This window comes from Sinocyclocheilus anshuiensis, unplaced genomic scaffold, assembly GCF_001515605.1.
Source record: "Sinocyclocheilus anshuiensis isolate Anshui unplaced genomic scaffold, SAMN03320099.WGS_v1.1 scaffold1425, whole genome shotgun sequence".
Lineage (NCBI taxonomy): Eukaryota > Metazoa > Chordata > Actinopteri > Cypriniformes > Cyprinidae > Sinocyclocheilus > Sinocyclocheilus anshuiensis.
Window position 1 is genome coordinate 598379 of NW_015551044.1, and position 19150 is coordinate 617528.

General features: G+C 36.3%; 1 protein-coding gene across 1 annotated transcript in view; it reads right to left on the reverse strand.

Annotated features, from left to right (window-relative positions):
• Positions 1-4923: 4923 nt before the first annotated feature.
• Positions 4924-19150, reverse strand: part of notch1a (notch receptor 1a) — a 43014-nt gene continuing 28787 nt past the window's right edge. The window contains exons 20-34 of the mRNA XM_016451212.1: positions 17494-17678; positions 17047-17179; positions 16693-16950; positions 14320-14432; positions 14083-14204; positions 11960-12406; positions 10779-11192; positions 10530-10678; positions 9310-9520; positions 8505-8586; positions 8258-8420; positions 7878-8176; positions 7194-7341; positions 6977-7074; positions 4924-6243 (exon numbers count right to left, since the gene is read on the reverse strand). Of these exons, the coding sequence (XP_016306698.1) occupies positions 5047-6243; positions 6977-7074; positions 7194-7341; positions 7878-8176; positions 8258-8420; positions 8505-8586; positions 9310-9520; positions 10530-10678; positions 10779-11192; positions 11960-12406; positions 14083-14204; positions 14320-14432; positions 16693-16950; positions 17047-17179; positions 17494-17678 (4019 nt within the window). The 3' untranslated portion in view covers positions 4924-5046. The remainder of the gene's footprint in view (positions 6244-6976; positions 7075-7193; positions 7342-7877; positions 8177-8257; positions 8421-8504; positions 8587-9309; positions 9521-10529; positions 10679-10778; positions 11193-11959; positions 12407-14082; positions 14205-14319; positions 14433-16692; positions 16951-17046; positions 17180-17493; positions 17679-19150) is intronic.

Genomic DNA, 19150 nt, shown 5'->3' on the forward strand with positions numbered 1-19150 from the left:
GAAGGTTCACCTTCCAACAGGACAATGACCCTAAGCACACAGCAAGAGTGGCTTATAGACAACTTTGTGAATGTCCTTGAGTGGCCCAGCCACAGCCTGGGATTGAATCCAATCAAATATTTCTGGAGAAACCTGAAAATGTGCATCTGCACCCATCCAACCTGACAGAGCTTGAGAGGTGAACAGGTGAGGTGAAGAATGGCAGATAATTGCAAAATGCTGATGAGCAAAGCTTGACGCATCAAACAAAAAAAAGACTTGAGGCTGTTAAGGTGCTTCAGCTAAGTATTGAGTTAAGGGTTTGAATACTTATGCAATGTACTTATTTCAGTTTTTTTTTATTTCTAATAAATTAACGAAGTTGTGACAGTTCTGTTTTTGCTTATTGATGTGGGAAAAAATTAATAACAAGCAGTTTAACATAAGGCTGCGACATGACAAAACGTGAAATAAATGAATGGGTATAAATACTTTCGCAAGGCACTGCATGTATCAAAGATGTGAAACATAGAAATAATGTTAATAAAGTCTCATAGTCTCAAAAAATCAATAGATTTGACCAAATCTCACAGTCATAAATACAAGTTTAGACACCAATTAACATTGGTAAATGGCATGATATTTTATTAACAGTGTGCTTTAGAAACAAACTGAACTGAACTAAGAAAGCTATACATTTTTCTAGTTGTTTTATTTTTGTATACTTAATTGTATAATGTACAATATTTGCATTTAAATGAAATGTTTATTGTTTATTTGTTTATCAATATACATATTATTATTATTATTATTATTAATGGAATATTCCTTTATTCCTCATTGTTTGTTTGTTTATTTATTTAAAATGTATTTTTGTTTTTTGATGTAAAAAATATTGCATGACTATATAAACATTTATAAAATATATGCATGATTATAGCAAAACAATGAGAACTTGCAGCTATAATTATTTTTTTTTATAATTTGCTGTGTGCTGCTTTTTTATTTAGTTTGATTGATACCCCGACTATTGATTTGATCCATAAATAGCAACGAGTTAAATGTTAATTTTGAAAAAAGAAAAAGAAAAAAAAAACTCAATTTTATAACATGAACAAAACTACTCTTATTAAGAAGTTAAGAACATTACATATTAAAGATACCTGCAAATTTAATTTCTAATTTGTCCATCTAAAACGGTATTAGATGATAGTGCAGGGCTGCGTTCAGCCCCGACAAAAACGGTGCAAAACGTTTTTTAAACGGAAACGGTGGTGTATTGAACACCCTGTTCTGATGACGCAAGAGTTGCAACTATGGCAGCTGAGAAGGCCATTCTTTGTGTTCTTTTTGAAGAATTTTCGGAGCCTGATGAAATCAGTATAAATACATGTTTAATACTGCAATATACACTCGATGTAACAGTCACTGCCCTTGCCCTCCAGAATAAAAGAGAACATCCCAATCAAATGAAGGGATTTGTGGAAACTGGGTTTCCTAATTACTGTGATCCAACATTTGCCTCGCATTTCAGGATGAAAAGACAAACATTTCAGGTGAAGGATGATCCACTTCTTACCTCCGAGCCTGTGTTATGATCTATATGACCTTATTATTTTTATTGTGAGTATTAGGTTTATCATTATTGCTGATCACTGTTGTTGTGCTATGATATTGTAATATTTACCAGTATGTAATCAGAGGGGTATAGAAAAGTTTATGAAAGTGTCACTCCACAATGCAATAGCAAAATATATAAATATGTATAGTATTTTTATGTTACATTAATCAGTGTCTAGCACACCTTCCTAAGGAAAGATATGGACCAGAAGACATTGCAATTACTAAATGATATTTAGACAGACTTAAAGAAGTTCCAGATCTATACTTGTGCTCTTATTATTTCAGTTATTTTGCCTTTAATGTAAATAAACACGTGCAAACAATATACTTGCTCTTGTGAATTTATTTGGATGTTAATTACATTGTGCTAGCTATCTCTTTAATACCGCATGGTTTATATACATGCTGCTGCTGATTGGGCTGACATTTTTGACACACCCACCAAACAAGAGAAAACGCATCTCAAACCCCGTTGCACACCGTTTCCAGAAAACATGTTGTTCAAAACGGAAACCGTAGCAAAACGGTGCACACCGGTTTGAGTTTGAACTTGCCCCAGGTGTCCTTGAGTTTTCTCTGCTCTGCAGCGCCGCCTGCAGCTGATGAGAGTAACGCGCCGCTGCATGGTCACCGAGGGCAAAGCAGGACAGCATCAGCTCATCTGACCGGGGTTATTATTGACCAAATCCCTCACCCCTGCTGAGAAAGCTGGGAACCATCGATTCATGGCAGGTGACTGATGAGCTTTAGTGCTGAGTGCGTGTTGAGAGAGAAATGATTTGATATATTATGAACTATCGTTACATTGGATTGAAATCTGATACATTCGGAACACGATTAGCCAAGTCTAAAAACAAGATATAGGCTACTGACCATCAAATATAGCAGTCCATTAATCAATTAACGTGCGGAACAAATCCATCATTAAGGTGAACTTTAAATCGTTGCTTCAGGTTAAAATAGTCCTCTATTCATAATATTCCGTTCTCTAGGGAAAAACGTGGTCCCATCTGAATCAGGGGAGAAATATGCACAGATCGTTTACAAGCCAAAACAGCTCTAAACAAATATGTGGGTGGATTTTGATGTGAGAGGAAACAGGAGATGGATTTTTTTTCAGTGGAGGAAGTGCTTTTATGGATTATGGACTAAAATTTTGGCCAGAAGTGAAGGTTTGAAGTTAAAATATAGGCCTACAGCTTTTGGCTTCACAAGATGTTAACTGATGGACTGGAGTGGTGTGGATTACTTGTGGATTATTGTGATATTTTTGGATCTGTTTGGACTCTCATTGTGACGGCACCCATTCACTGCAGAGGATCCATTGCTGAGAAATCTGTTCGATTTGATGAAGAAACAAACTCGTCTACATTTTGGATGGCCTGAGGGTGAGTACATTTTCAGCAAATTTTCCTTTTTGGTGAACTATTCCTTTAATGCATGTCCACAGACTGTCAACAAACACTCTCTGATCAATGTATGTCAATTAATCAGACACTTCCAGTTCACTGCAGGAGTATAATCGATTAAACAGAGTCACACAGTCACTGTCGGGAACAGAACAAACTAAAAGTTACTTTAATGCATGAGTAGCCTGGAAAACCAAAGACACATGAACCTGTTATTATTTCATATTTAATAGTGTAGTTTTAATTTTAGATGTATATTCTCAAGTGCACTTTCCCAGGCTGTAAATGGAGGGTCGCAGGTGAATCATGAGCCTCGTTCAGTCTTTAAATAGCGGAGGTGAAGCAGTGAAAAATTAATTCAGTGAATGTCACGGGTTCCTCTTGACTCTGGGAAAAGCATTTACACGTATCTGTCCAGAGATGCTTTGGGGTCAAATGCCTTATTTAAAAATAACCACATAAAATGCAGCCTGTGAGTGAGAAGTTGAAACATACTATGGCTATTTAAAATATTAATACTGGATTTACTTAAAAATGCTTTATCTTTATTTCATATATATTTCAACTGGAGTTTTTTTTTTTTTTTGTGGTTTTGTTGCATGCTGCATGCTGTATGTGAAGCTTTTGAAATAAGATGGGGAATATCGTCTTGTATTGAGTGATTTTTAACTAAATAATGCAAAAAAATATTTTTTAACTATAGGAAATAGGAAATGGTGCCTATAATTTCTTATCTTTTAAGTAATAATGTTTGCCTAATTTGCCTAATGCCTAAATGTCTTTTAATTTATACCCTGACTATTGATTTAATCTATACATTTATACACTAGTATTTACTTTTCATGTTTCTTGAGCTGCAAATCAGCATATTAGAATGATTTCTGAAGGATCATGTGACACTGAAGACTGGAGTAATGATGCTGAAAATTCAGCTTTTCATTACATTTTAATATATATCACAATAGAAAACTGTAATGATTAAATTGCAATATTTCACAATATTATTGTTTTTGATTAAATAAATACAGCCTTGATGGGCATAAATAATAGACTTATTTCAAAAACATTTTAAAATCTTTCAAACAATAGTTCAAGAAATAATAATAGTGATGCTTTTTTTGCTATTCATATGAATATTTTGAAGGCAAATCAAGTTTGGCAACGCAGAGTAAAAGTAATGTCACCAAACGGTGTCCTTTATTGTATCAAGAAAAGTTACTTTACAAAATCATTGAACAAAATACTTTTTTTTCTCTCCACAAACTACAAGTCAGTCTTTTCCATGTCACCATTAAAACATTTGATCTGCATTTATAAAACATGTCTGGAAACCAACAATCACACCTCATGCACCGATGATGTCATCACACTGCGACACACACACCTGTCTCTTCTCTCACACACACACACACGCACAAACTCATAATATGTCCTACATGTCTACAGCAGGCAATAAATAACAGTGAACACTACGCTACATACGAAAAGCTCCCAAAAACACCTGAAGCAAGGTACAATGGGAAAAAGATTTGGGTTCAAAATGAACTCAGAACAGTGTCTACAGACGATACTCGGTAACATAGCATAAATCAGCCATAAACAACTCTCTTTTGTGTAAAAACACAAACAAACGTGTGCAGAGGCATGTCAGAGTGTATGTGTGCATGTGTGTTATACATTAAATTCATAATATTAAGACTCTTTTCTACATTTTTGTTCACAGAAAACTAATCGTTTGGTAAAAAGGACCATATAAAATCTAATTAATACTGAAATTTTAATTAAAAACAACAACAACAAAATTTCTGGCAGCATCATATTTTTCTAAATAATTTTCAGAACAGTTAATGGTCAAAATAAAAAATAAAATACAGTATAAATAAAAAAAAAATCTTATATCTGTAGTCCAAAACGCATATAAATAAATACAAAAATGAATAAAAATGGTTCTTAGCATACAAATATCATAAAAAGAGTTTTTATCATTAATATAAAATTGTCTATTCAGTTTAGCTTCTTGATGCCAAAGCCCCGCCTACTTGAAGGCTTCTGGGATATGGTTCATCTGCATACTGGTGGGCGGGCTCGAGATGCCCTCTGACCAATCAGACAAGTTGGAATGTGGAGACGAGCTTGACCATTGGTCGGGAGATCCAGGGGAGGGTGTGAGGAACGGGTGGTCGGGAACCTGTGGCTGGTGACTGGGAGTGTTGTCCATAGGGTTGGAATAGCTATGCTGAGAAGGCGGAGTCAGAAACTGTGTGCTAGAAATGGGCGGAGCCATGCGCTGGCTCTCCTGCGGTAGGATGGTCTGGATGGGGGCGTGTCCTGAGCCGGACTGAGGATCCAGCCCAGTTAAGTCACCTAGGAAGTGATGAGAGAGGGCGTGGCCAGAGGCGGCGCTGTTTTGGTGCTGCATAGGCACCATATTCTGATGGGCGTGGTTGGGAATCATGTGCGACGGCATGCCGAGGTGGCTGCTTTGCATTGTGGGATAGCCCATGACCTGTGGCATATTGGTGGCAGAGAGCATTGTGGGTATCAGGGTTGTGAAGCCTGCCTGCTGTTGCTGCACCCTTTGCAGCCAATCGCACCCCGCCGTTTGAGCTCCGCCTCCATTGTTAGCCACTGGCAGATGGGATAAGCGAGGAGGAAGGGCAGAGTCAAATGGCTTCCCTAAGCTCTGAAGAGCTCCGCCCATGTGGGTGTCGGCCAATCCTTGGAGCTGATTCAAAGTGATGGGCGGGGACTGTTGAAACGGTGATGTCATCAGAGGCGGGGACGAGACGTCCGACAGGTAACCGTGGGGCGACTCCAGCGAATCGACAGGCGAGAGGACGCCCACTTCCATAATGCCTCCATTTTTGCCCTCTCCGGCCTTTTTCTTTTTCATTCTCATGTCTTTTCCGCCATCCTTCCCTCCTACGCCTTTACTGCTCGTTTTCCGCGCTTTCTTGGCCGTGTTGTTGTTGTTGGCACCGCCCGGGCTGGGTTTGATGCCCAGGTAGGTGTTGGGCGAGCAGAGAGGGGGCGATAGAGGCAGCGCGGGATTCTGGACCAGGTTGTATTCCTCTAACAGACGGATGATGTCGTGGTGCATGCGCTCCTGCGCGATGTCGCGTGGAAGCTGGTCTAGGTGATCCGCGATCTCACGGTTGGCCAGGTGATCAAGCAGGACTTTAGCGGTTTCGTAACTTCCCTCACGAGCAGCCAGGAAAAGTGGCGTCTCCTCCTGCAAACCAAGGGTATTATCGTTAATATTTTTGATACTTGAAAGCTGAAATAAAATAAATAGTAGATGAAAGTACTAAAATTACTAACTGGATATAAATAAAATATAAAAATTAAAATAAAACAAATTAATCCTAAATATTATTACATTTGATTATTATTAAGTTATATCATTATTATTACTACTACTGTGATAAAAATAACTACAAATTAAACAAAAGTTAAAAAGAAAATCTAAAATGTAAACATAAAAGCCAATTCAAAATATTAATAAAAACTATTAGAAGTAAATAAATAGTGTTACTAATTTTTTAATGTGCGCTGATGAATCATGCTTAATAGAGTTTTAATGCTAATATATATAGGAGTATGTTTTACAATAAATTACTTTTCCAGTTTTTCTACTTCAAAAACTCAAGTTTAATTTAATGTGTTGCTTGACATTTATGTGTAAATGATTGTGAAATTTACAAAATAAAAAATAAACAAATATTAATAAAAAAAAATGGGGGGAAAAACTAATAAAGGCAACAAAAAAAAAACAAGTTCAAATGAAAACTTAAAATGTAAAAATAAAAGCAAATTCAAAATAATAATAATAAAAACTATAATGTGTATATAAATAATACTAAAATAACACCGCTACAAAAACACATTTTTCATTTGGAATAATCAAAAATAACGGTTATAATTTTCAATTATAAATTCATTGACACGCTGATGCACAAACCCACCTTGTTATTCTGTAGGTCTTTATTCGCTCCATTCTTCAGAAGAACGACAGCAGCGTCCACATTATTAACTGCAGCCGCCCAGTGAAGAGCAGATTTACCTACAGAAACATAAAAACAGAGTGAGTTAGTGGGGACAGCCATGCATCCTCAAAATAACACCTAAGAAAGATGTTTTGAGAGATTTGGTTGAGCATATAACGTTTGTTTGTGTTCATACCAGAATCATCAATAGCATTGGGATCTGCATGGCAGTTAATGAGCTCTTCCACCATTCCCTCGACAGCCAATCGGGTGGCCAGGATCAGCGGAGTCGTTCCGTCATGCATGCGGGCGTCCAGATCCGTCGCTCGGTTCCGAATAAGAATCTGTGGCCAAACACAAGGCATAATAGTTTTTAAATGAATTATGTGCAGTGTTATTTTAGTACTATTTAGTAGTACTATTTGCTATTCACTTTTATCTTTATATTTTTGTATACATTTTTTAATTTTAATTTTAGATTAAATTTAAATGTAAGTTTAAATAGTACTTCTATTACATGTCATTTTATTAGTTTTAGAAATATTTCTATTTATTATTATTTATTAAGTTTTCATTTTAGTAATTTTAGTACTTAAAATAAAATATTTTTAATTAAACGAGACGTTAACATAAGATTAAATATTATTTGATAATATTATTTGATATTATTATTAAAATTGAAATCAATTAAAAACAAAATAACCAAAGCATGTTTTTAAAAGTATTATTATTTTTATTAACATTCTGCTACTACTGCTACTATTACTACTACTAATATTAATAACATCTTTTATCATGCAGCTGTTGTTGCTTTCACACAAATTAATTTAGTTTAGACCCTCCTGAATCATGGTAAGCTGGATATAATCTGTATTTTTACCTGGAAGACTCCCTGTGCGTCAGCAGAAACAGAGGCGTGGAGAGGCGTGCGGCCCATGTTGTCCTGAACGTTAGCGTCGGCGCACGACTCCAGCAGGCGTTTGGCGGCGTCTGAGCGGGCGTAGCGGGCAGCCAGGTGCAGCGCGGTCTCGCCGGTCCGGTCCGTCTGATTGTGCAGGTTGGCGCCGTGGTAGATGAAGTCAGTGATGACGTCAGCGGAGGGATCGTCTTCTCCCTCGCCGTTTTCGTTCTCCAGACCTCCGCCGCTGCACGACGCGATCATCAGCGGAGTGAAGCCGTCTACGAGAGAAACCGAGGACAGTTTTAAAGAAAACCCCAGAGCTGTCATCAGTAAGTGATGGTAAAGGTGCAAGCGCTCACCAGGCCCGCGGACGTTGACGTCCATGCAGTCGTTCTCGATCTCGCCCTGCGGTGGAGTCGGAGCCATAGAGTTCAGCCGCAGGTCGGCGGCGTCCAGGTGCTGCTGTGTCCACTGCCGGTGATCCAGCTGACCGCTCATGTCCAGAATAGACTGCTCCTCAAACTGCACACAAATACACACCGTTACACATCCATCCGGAGTTATGGAGTAGCTCTAACAGATGGCAGACAATGTTTCATCACTCACCCGGAACCGTTTAGCCGTGTCATCTTCTGCCCATTCGCTCAGTTGTTCATCCATCAGAGAGCTGTCCGAGTTTTTCAGAGGCCTGATGGGATGCGAAGTGGAATGTTATCATTAATGTGAGTGATAAAAGTGGAACACAGTTACGTGCAACTACATGATGTCTGTTTTTGTGAACTTTAGGAACAAAAATGCATTTTATATATTATTAAATGGAATTATAAATGTCACTTACACTAATATGAAATACATTCATTAGCAGATATTTTAATTTAAAAAAAAAAGAGACAAAATAATACAACAACACTGCACATAAATTTAGGTGCAAAATATACAATTGTACAAATATATAACTTGGTCCCTTTAAATGTTATATATTTTTATACATTACTAAATTGCATTATAACCGTCACACTTAGGTGAAAGACATTCATTAGCAAACAGATCTATTACATTATATTAGAGGATATTATATTACATTATAACTTTTTATAATTAATTTAATGAATTGTGTGGCATTATTTTAGAATTATTTATATACTTTTATAGTATTTATTAAAATTTTGAAGTAGCTTTTATTTTTGTATTTTCAGTTTTCATTTTAATCTTGGTTTTTAGTAATTTTGTAATGTGTTTTTGTAATTTTTTATTTTCTTAAAATATTTTAATTTAGCTTTAATTTAATTTTATTGTAATTTTAGTACTTCAGTTTATTACATTTAGTTGCCAAGGCAACATTTTTTAATTTTCATTTAAGTTTTTTATCTAATATTTATACATGCCACTGTCTTTTTAATCACACACTCACTTGAGTCCAACAGAATCCTCTCCAACCGGTTCCCTTCGTTTCTTTTTGGGTTCTGTGACTTTAAATCCCTCGGGGAACCAAAGCTGCCCGTGTTCCCTCTTCCTCTTCCTGGAGACCACGACGCCCACAGCCGCCAGCGCCAGAACCGCCAGCGCCAGCAGCACCAGGAACATGGGGTACATCTCTCCTGTCTTTGAGGGGGGGTCCTCACCTGCGCACACATACAGTTATTAATGCAGGAGTGTGTAGAGTATGATTTAGTGTTATAGTTAACTAAATCTAAAATTGTTCAATCATTTTCGTTAATTAAAATAAAGCAGAAATACAACACAATATGAATATTAGATGAAAAACATTCAAAAATTAGAAATGCTGCTTGGCAACTAACTGAAATAAAATGAGTTTAAGTACTAAAATGACAAACTAAAACTGAAATAATTTAAAGCTATAAATAATTAAAAAAAACTGATAAAAAGAACAAAGAAACAGTTAGAAAAATTTAAATGAAAACTGAAAATTAAAGCTAAAATATGAATATTAGATGAAGAACAAATGAAAATTAGAAATGTTGCTTGGCAACTAACGGAAATAAAATGAGTTTAAAGTACAAAAATTATAAAATACAAATAATTTAAAGCAATATATAAATATAAAAAAAAAACGAATAAAAAGAACAAAAGCACATAACCAAACTAAAATTAAAACGAAAACTGAAAATTAAAGCTAAAATAAAATGAATATTAGATAAAAAAAAAAAAACCTAAACGAAAATGTTAAATGTTGCTGGGCAACTGGAATAAAGTAAGTTAAGTTTAAGTACTAAAATGACTAAAACTGAAATAAAAATAAATAGAAATATATATTAAAAAAACAAATTTAAAAATAAAAACAAACTAAAATTAAAACTGCAAATTTAAGCTGAAATAAAATAAAAACAAATATAAATATTAAATGAAAAACTTGAACGAAAATTAGGAACGTTGAAACAAAAATACTAAAACTGAAAATAAAAACCAAAACTGAAATAAAAATGATTTATTCATAAATATAAAAGTTTAAAAACCACAAATAAAAAAACAAGTGCATAACAAAATTACTAAAACTTGAACTAAAATTAAAATGATTTTTTAAAATAAGCTAATTCAAAATATTATTAAGTACTATAAAAGTACATAAAAATACGAAAATAACAGTGATTTTGGCATAAATGTGGCACTCACTTGTGACGGCCTCGATGATGTAAGGAACATTGAGATTCCCGCTAGAGGCCAGCGCTCCGAGGAAAGCCGCCACATCCGTCGCGCTCTGGAAACACTCGTCAGACTGCTGGTAACACTGACGGTTGTCAATCTCTAGATAGACGATAGACCTGCAACACATAAACATGTGAATATCACAAATATAAAGCATCATTATATAATTAATTGCATTTAAATATTCCGATTTAACAGTGTTTTGCCTTCACTCACCCTTTGATCTCCATCTGATCGAGTTCTCGTCGGAGGCGGGGCTTCATGAAGGCCGTCAGGCTCCTCCTGGCGCGCTGCAGCAGCTGGGCCGGGTCCGTCCAATCAGAGCGCTTGTGCTTGCTCAGCTCGTGCTCGTTGCCATAGTACGGGAAAATGAGCGGCTCTCCGTTAGCGTCGCGGCGGAACACCACGTTGGTATGCAGCAGTCCGCTCAGCTCGCGGAGGAAAGACGAGGAGCGGTTGAGAAGCTCGTCTGGTGGGATGTGGACCACTAGAACCAGACTCCCCACGGCCAGTTTCTGAGGAACGTCATCGGCGCAGTCCAGACCGTCCCATTCGCACTCGGCGTTATTACAGCCCTGATCGCAGTGACCATCTGCATAGTGATCCCTACAGTACTGATCGTACAGCGGACTGAAGAGAGAGATTGAAGGAGAGGTTAAAAAAACTCACTGGTTTCTCTATTTGTAATTTTATTACAATTTTATTATATGTAATTATTATTATTATTATTAACATATTATTCATTTGAATTTTTCCATTAGGATGCATTTTCTAAAGGTAATAACAGGCTGCAAAATTTAAATTAATTATAAAGTAATTAAATTTTTTTTATAAAAAAATAAAACCAAACCAAACCATAAAATTACCAAAATCAAAACTGGAATGAAAATAAATGAAACCTTATTGGAAATATTAAAAAACTACATTTTTATATATTTTTTTTTAAATAAAATAAAATAAACTAAAATTGACAAATGTGCATAACAAGATGATTAAAACTAACTTTAAACCGAAATTATAGTGAACATTGAAAAATATAAAAATAAAAGATCACTCAAAATATTAATAAATAATATAGTAGTACATAAATAATACTAAAATAAAACTTGTGACAGCCTTGATGTTGTAAGGAACATTTAATTATTATGATTTCCCCCCCGGATTTTTCTATTTCTATTTTACTATTTTTCTATTATTTTCCAAAGTTAATAAAAGACACACACACATATAAAAACATCAAAAATAAAACAAATTAATAATAAAAATAAATAAATATAAACATCAAAAAATAAAATAAATAAAATAAGCCCCTAATGATGAAGCAAAAAAAAAAAAGACTGTTTAAAATAATACTCAATGTTTAATTATTAAATGAAAAATAAATAAATGTCACTCACTTGCACTGCCCCTCCAGTCTTTGGCAGTCGAAGCCATCATACAGGCAGCCAGCGTTGGCGCACTGCTCGTCACATTTGCCGTCGTTGAAGTACCTCCAGCACTGCAGGGCGGTGCTACAGTTCTGCCACGGGTCGTCGAAATTCAGAGAGCAGTCGCCGCCATCCCATCCGCACTCGTGATTGTTACACTGGGTATCACAGATGGCGTTTCCGCCCCTGCCTTCGCACTGAGTGATTTCACATCGGATCTCCACCTCCGGCGGGGCGATGTCTCGGCCCTGCCCTCCTTTGAAGGAGTAGTCAAGGATGTGGCAGAGGAGTCCGTTGAAGTTGGCTGGACAGGAGCAGCGGAAGAACGGGGCGTCGTTGATGGATTGGCAGGTGCCGCCATTATAGCAGGGGTTGTTGAGGCAGGGCGAGTCCATGCGTGTTTGGCACTCGTGTCCGCTGAAGCCCGGCAGGCAGAGACAGCGGGGACTCAGGTGTCCCGAGACACAGGTAGCACCGTTACGACAGCGCAGGGAGCCGCAGGACTGGGCGTCATATTCGCAGGAGGAGCCAGAGTAACCCTGAGAGAGAGCCAAAGGTTAGCAAGCGCATTTGAAGGGGTTTCTAAACTGATCCACGAGCTTATGTGATGTTCAAATCATAGCATTAGCTGTAAAGATGTGTGTTTTTACTCACCGGCTGACACTTGCAGATGTATCCGTGTTTGGTGTTGCTCGCTACAGCACATGTTCCTCCATTTTTGCATGGTGTGTCCTTGCAACCGTTGAACACAGTTTCACAGCGCTTGCCTATAAATATATATAAAAAAACACCTTTAAACAAAATTTTCACAAAAAAACAACATATTTCCCCCCCCTAAATGCAATAAATAAATGAATGACATAAGTTAATTACATCTGTGAAGTACAATTCTAAGTATATTTCATAGTTTTTGTTGCACTAAATTTAATTTACGCTAAAATAAATTATATCTGTGAAGTATCATTAAATATAATTTATCAGTTTTTGTTGTACTGAATTTATGCTAATAAAATGAATAAAATTTAATTATGTTGTAAATTATATCTGTGAAGTATAATTCTAAGTATACTTCATCAGTTTTTGTTGTACTTAATTTATAAATAAATCAAATAAGTAAAAGGTTTAAATTATAAATTATATCTGTGAAGTACAGTTCTAAGCATACTTCATATACTTTGTACTAAATGTATAAATAAATCAAGAAATGAAGTAAACATGTTTAAATTGTAAATTATATCTGAAGCACAAAACTTCACAAAAATCAGTTTTTGTTCATTTTTGCTAATAAGATAAATAAAATATATTTAAATAGAAAATTATATTGTAAGTATACTTAGAAATATTTTTCTCAGATATAATCAATCAAATAAATAAATGTTTACATTTTAAATTATACCTGTGAAGTATAATTCTAAGTTTACTTTGTTAATAAAAGATTGTAAAAATGAAATGAAAATTTAAATCCTTGATTTTAATAATAAAGTAATTAAAAAATAAGTAAATAAAATTAAATATATACATTTATATATATATACATTTAGTTCATGTCTGTTTGCAATTGAAAGTCACCTGAAATTTGGAAATTAAAGCCAATAAAGCTAATAAAGTGTAACTTTGTGTAACTTTATTAGAGAGAAAGTTAGAGACAGCAGATGCTTTAGGGTTGTTTTGAGAAAAAAAGATTAAAATATGAGGCATTGCTATCTTTCAGAAAAGTCAATATAATCTATCCTGAGAGAGATTCATTTCCCCTCGATTCATCTTTACTAGCTGTAGACTGAATTCACAATCCCATAAGTCTAGTCTAATGGATTTCATGGTTGTTGAATTGTATAGTTTTGAAAATATAATACTCTGTCCTCACTGGAGTAGATCCAGACAGATCGCTGCTGAACGGGAGAATAACGGAGGAGTAAAGGGTGTGTTTTGTATCTTTGCGTTTGCCCTTCAAGGTTTGCAGCAAACATGGAAACTGTCAAGGCCACATTTGGGCAAACTAACTCAAGAGCGCATGACACGTGTCAGCTAAATGAACGACTACAGAAAGACCTACAGCATCCACAGCAGACAACAACAATCAATCACCATTGGACCTGAAGCCCGGCAGGCAGAGACAGCGGGGACTCAGGTGTCCCGAGACACAGGTAGCACCGTTACGACAGCGCAGGGAGCCGCAGGACTGGGCGTCATATTCGCAGGAGGAGCCAGAGTAACCCTGAGAGAGAGCCAAAGGTTAGCAAGCGCATTTGAAGGGGTTTCTAAACTGATCCACGAGCTTATGTGATGTTCAAATCATAGCATTAGCTGTAAAGATGTGTGTTTTTACTCACCGGCTGACACTTGCAGATGTATCCGTGTTTGGTGTTGCTCGCTACAGCACATGTTCCTCCATTTTTGCATGGTGTGTCCTTGCAACCGTTGAACACAGTTTCACAGCGCTTGCCTATAAATATATATAAAAAAACACCTTTAAACAAAATTTTCACAAAAAAACAACATATTTCCCCCCCCTAAATGCAATAAATAAATGAATGACATAAGTTAATTACATCTGTGAAGTACAATTCTAAGTATATTTCATAGTTTTTGTTGCACTAAATTTAATTTACGCTAAAATAAATTATATCTGTGAAGTATCATTAAATATAATTTATCAGTTTTTGTTGTACTGAATTTATGCTAATAAAATGAATAAAATTTAATTATGTTGTAAATTATATCTGTGAAGTATAATTCTAAGTATACTTCATCAGTTTTTGTTGTACTTAATTTATAAATAAATCAAATAAGTAAAAGGTTTAAATTATAAATTATATCTGTGAAGTACAGTTCTAAGCATACTTCATATACTTTGTACTAAATGTATAAATAAATCAAGAAATGAAGTAAACATGTTTAAATTGTAAATTATATCTGAAGCACAAAACTTCACAAAAATCAGTTTTTGTTCATTTTTGCTAATAAGATAAATAAAATATATTTAAATAGAAAATTATATTGTAAGTATACTTAGAAATATTTTTCTCAGATATAATCAATCAAATAAATAAATGTTTACATTTTAAATTATACCTGTGAAGTATAATTCTAAGTTTACTTTGAATAAATCAATGAATAAAACAAAAATGTTTACATTTTAAATTATACATCTGAAGTATAAATACATAATGAATTATGTTGTATAGTGAAATATAGTTATAATGTATAATTATATAGTAAGTATTAGAGGTGTAACGGTACACGTATTCGTACCGAACCATTTCGGTACGGGTCTTTCGGTTCGGTATGCATGTGTACCGCATGAATACAGTTTTTAATTTTTTATTCTTCTCAGGAAATTCAAATAATAAATGGCGTTTTGACCGTCTTTTATGTGGCATGACAGATCGCTGTATAAACGCCTTAGAGAGCCGCTTCTGGGACGGTTCAGAAACGTGCTGGTATAATCCCAACACAAGCACTGACTAGAGCACAATACAGCGTGGAAATAAAATGTCACGTAGCATTTAATTTACCTCAGCAAGTCATCAGTGTCCACAGCTCGTTAGTTCACTAGAGAAATTAAGTCTAGAGAGGAGCATTTTGCGAAATATTACACTATATACTCATTATATTTTACTAAACCTGTTAGTCTTAATTATTTAATGTACAGTATGTTTAAATTAATCTGTTATGAAACATGTATACTTCAGACTAAATCAATCCGTCAATAAATCAATAAATACTGTTTTACAGAAATGAGAAATGTTTTGTCTGCATTAAAGTAATAAGAATTTGCAAGGGAAATAAGCTTGAAAAAAACTCAAATTATCCTTAAAAATGTTCATTTTGTAAGCAAAATATAGCCTTAGCATTTATTTTTTTGTTTGAAATTCACCAACACTAAATTATCTAGTGTTCACTAGGGCTGTCGCAGTGAAGGAATTTCCCTTGCGGTAATTTTGAGACTTTTTGAGAATTAAACTGACAGTCACCACTGATAAGCTACCACTAAATATTGTAGAAACTTAATTTGCTGTAAAGTTGCTTTGCAATGATTTGTATCGTGAAAAGCTCTATACAAATAAACCTGAATTGAATTGAATTATCGCCATATATATATATAAAATCTGTGTGTGTATGTGTTACGATATAACGAGGTCATATTCAGAATAAAAACGCTGATTCGTTCAATGAAAAACGCTGTTGAAATCATTTTAACTTTGAGCGCCACGTTAGAAGGCTCAGCTGACCAATGCGTCAACGCTAAGACAGAGATTTGGCTTTCCTTGGACATGACAAGCTATTTTCACAAATATATATGACTCGCAAGTAATCGCACGCGCTCAGTTGATCTCTCTCTCATTTGTTGTCTGTTTAGGCTTGTTGAGTGCAAATCTACGGAGCCTCAGTACAAATCAGCATGGTACACATTATGTTATCATTACTAACTTATTTAATATTCAGTACACATGCACGAAGTGTAAAACGAGAAGGGCATAAACCTATGAAAAAAGAAAACACGCAAAAATCGCGGTTGCTGCGGTTCTTGCATTCCTCTGCGGTTTGCTCGTCAATAGCGCGGTATTGCGATATTTCGGTTAACGCGACAGCCCTAGTGTTCACTGCAATCATATTGGTTATATCATTGATAAACATTTATTTTAAATGCAAATGTGATAATTTGTGCTCATTCAGGCACTGCGTCAGATGCGTGTTTGTACCGGTGTATCCTGTACGGCATTCGCAGCGGAAGTCGTTGATAAGCTGTACGCAGTTGTAGGATCCGTTGGGGTCACAGGGGTCAGACAGGCACTCATTGACATCGCCCTCGCAGCGCTCGCCCACAAACCCAGCCGGACACACGCAGCCATAACCTCCAACGCGGTCAACACAGCGGCCGCCATTAAAACAGCGCGGCTCGCCAGTTAACGGATCCACGGCCGGGGAACAGTCATCGACATCAATCTCACAGTGAACACCTGCAAACACGGCCAGAAAAAACAATCCATACAATTCAGCTATTGAAGTATGAAGTGAGGAGTCCAGTGTTTGTGAGCGTGTGAATGTGTCCGTACCTTGTGTTCCCCGCGGACAGGAGCATTTGTACGTGTTGATGAGGTCGATGCAGGTTCCTCCGTTCTGACAGGGTTGAGACAGACATTCGTTTATCTCTTTGCTGCAGTTGACTCCGTGATATCCAGGAACGCACTGAAGGAGAGAAACAGACATTAGACTCGTGTAATGATGATGTACAGTGCTGGATAGTAACTGATTGCATGTGATCTGGATTATGTAATCAGATTTCAAAAATTAAGTACTTGATATTAGATTGTATTACATTTTAATTATATTATCAATGTGATAACTGAGCTAGGTCACGAGTAATCTAAAAGTAATCCGATTATATTCCCTAAAACATGTAATGTTTGCCATGGAATCAGTAATGGACTACAATTTGTAAGTAATCTGCTCAGCACTGATGATGTGCATGTGTGATTGCACAGGTGTGTGTGTTTTCATACCTCACAGCTGTATCCTCCCAGGTAATCGGTGCAGGTGGCTCCGTTCTGGCAGGGGTTCGGCATGCACTCGTCCACCTGCTCCTGACAGTAGCTGCCTGTGTATCCGGCCTGGCATCTGCACAGGTGTGTGTTACCCACATCAACACACTGACCCGTGTTATGGCACAGAACAGCCGCAGACACTCCTGAGAAAAAGTGCAAATTATACATCAACTTTTAATTAGGGATGCAGCGATTAACCGGTTTCGCGATTAACCGCGCTTTAAAACGTCACGGTTAATTAATCGTAAAGGTTCCGCTAAACCGAGTGTTTCTGTTACACGGAACGGAACTGTTGCAGCTTGCGCAAAACGAATAAAGTTACACTAGCGGTGCACCAGCTTAAAATGACGTGCTTATCAGAGGCACGGAGGCTACTACATGCATTAGATGAACTGACAGAGGGACCAAACAGCGAAGCTTTATTTCCACCAGAGAAATGCTTGTCGATAGTGTGGGACCATTTTGGGTACACCAAGAATGACCAGGGTGTCATTTAAATATTGCTGTAAAAAACTGCTGCTAAAGAGCGAATACATAAGAGATAATGCACGGCTTGCTGTACATGGAACGATTTTAATGCACGACGTGAAGGCAAGAACCACCTGACGCGAAGCTACAGCTCGTTAGCTCAGAGAAATGCTTGTCGATAGTGTGGGACCATTTTGGGTACACCAAGAATGACCAGGGTGTCATTTAAATATTGCTGTAAAAAACTGCTGCTAAAGAGCGAATACGTAAGGGATAATGCACGGCTTGCTGTACATTGAACGATTTCAATGCACGACGTGAAGGCAAGAACCACCTGACGCTCCGCATTCTGCCCGCTTCAGATCAGAAAGAGATGAAATAGTGCGGTAAGATCACATTTATTTGAATTAATTATAACATTTAGCTACTTTAATTAATTTTTCGAGAGAGAGAGAGAGAGAGAGGGGTGACAGTTGCCTGTGTGAATTAGCCTACCTGCGTCTGTGCGTCTCTCCAGTAGGCTATTTAATCTATTTTATTAATAAAAGTCACGGGGCAGCATTCTCAAGAAGTTTGTGTCCTCCTGAATGTTTGTACACATGCACAGCGCGATCTCTGATCTCACAAACCAAAATAACAGACATGATTTTCTCAGGCCACATGTAAAATAATATGAATTATTATAAAGATTATTAAAATGAATACGTATAGATGACAGTTGATTCAAATAATATTTCAGTTTATTTCCATCATTAGTAACGGTTTCCACTGTGGGACAAATAAAGGTAATATTAGTCGTAATAATAGGCTACTTCATTAACTTTGTTATTTACTATCCCTGTTGTAGTATTATTCATAAGTAAAAACCAATAATATTTTTTTTCACCATGTTTCCAAATTCTAAATGTAAAGAAGGTACAAACTGAAAACATTAAATACTTTTGCGATCTATTTCCATTTGTTATTTTCAAAAGAAGATAATGCACGGCTTGCTGTACATGGAACGATTTTAATGCACGACGTGAAGGCAAGAACCACCTGACGCGAAGCTACAGCTTGTTAGCGCCGCATTCTGCCCGCTTCAGATCAGAAAGAGATGAAATAGTGCGGTAAGATCACATTTATTTGAATTAATTAATTATAACAT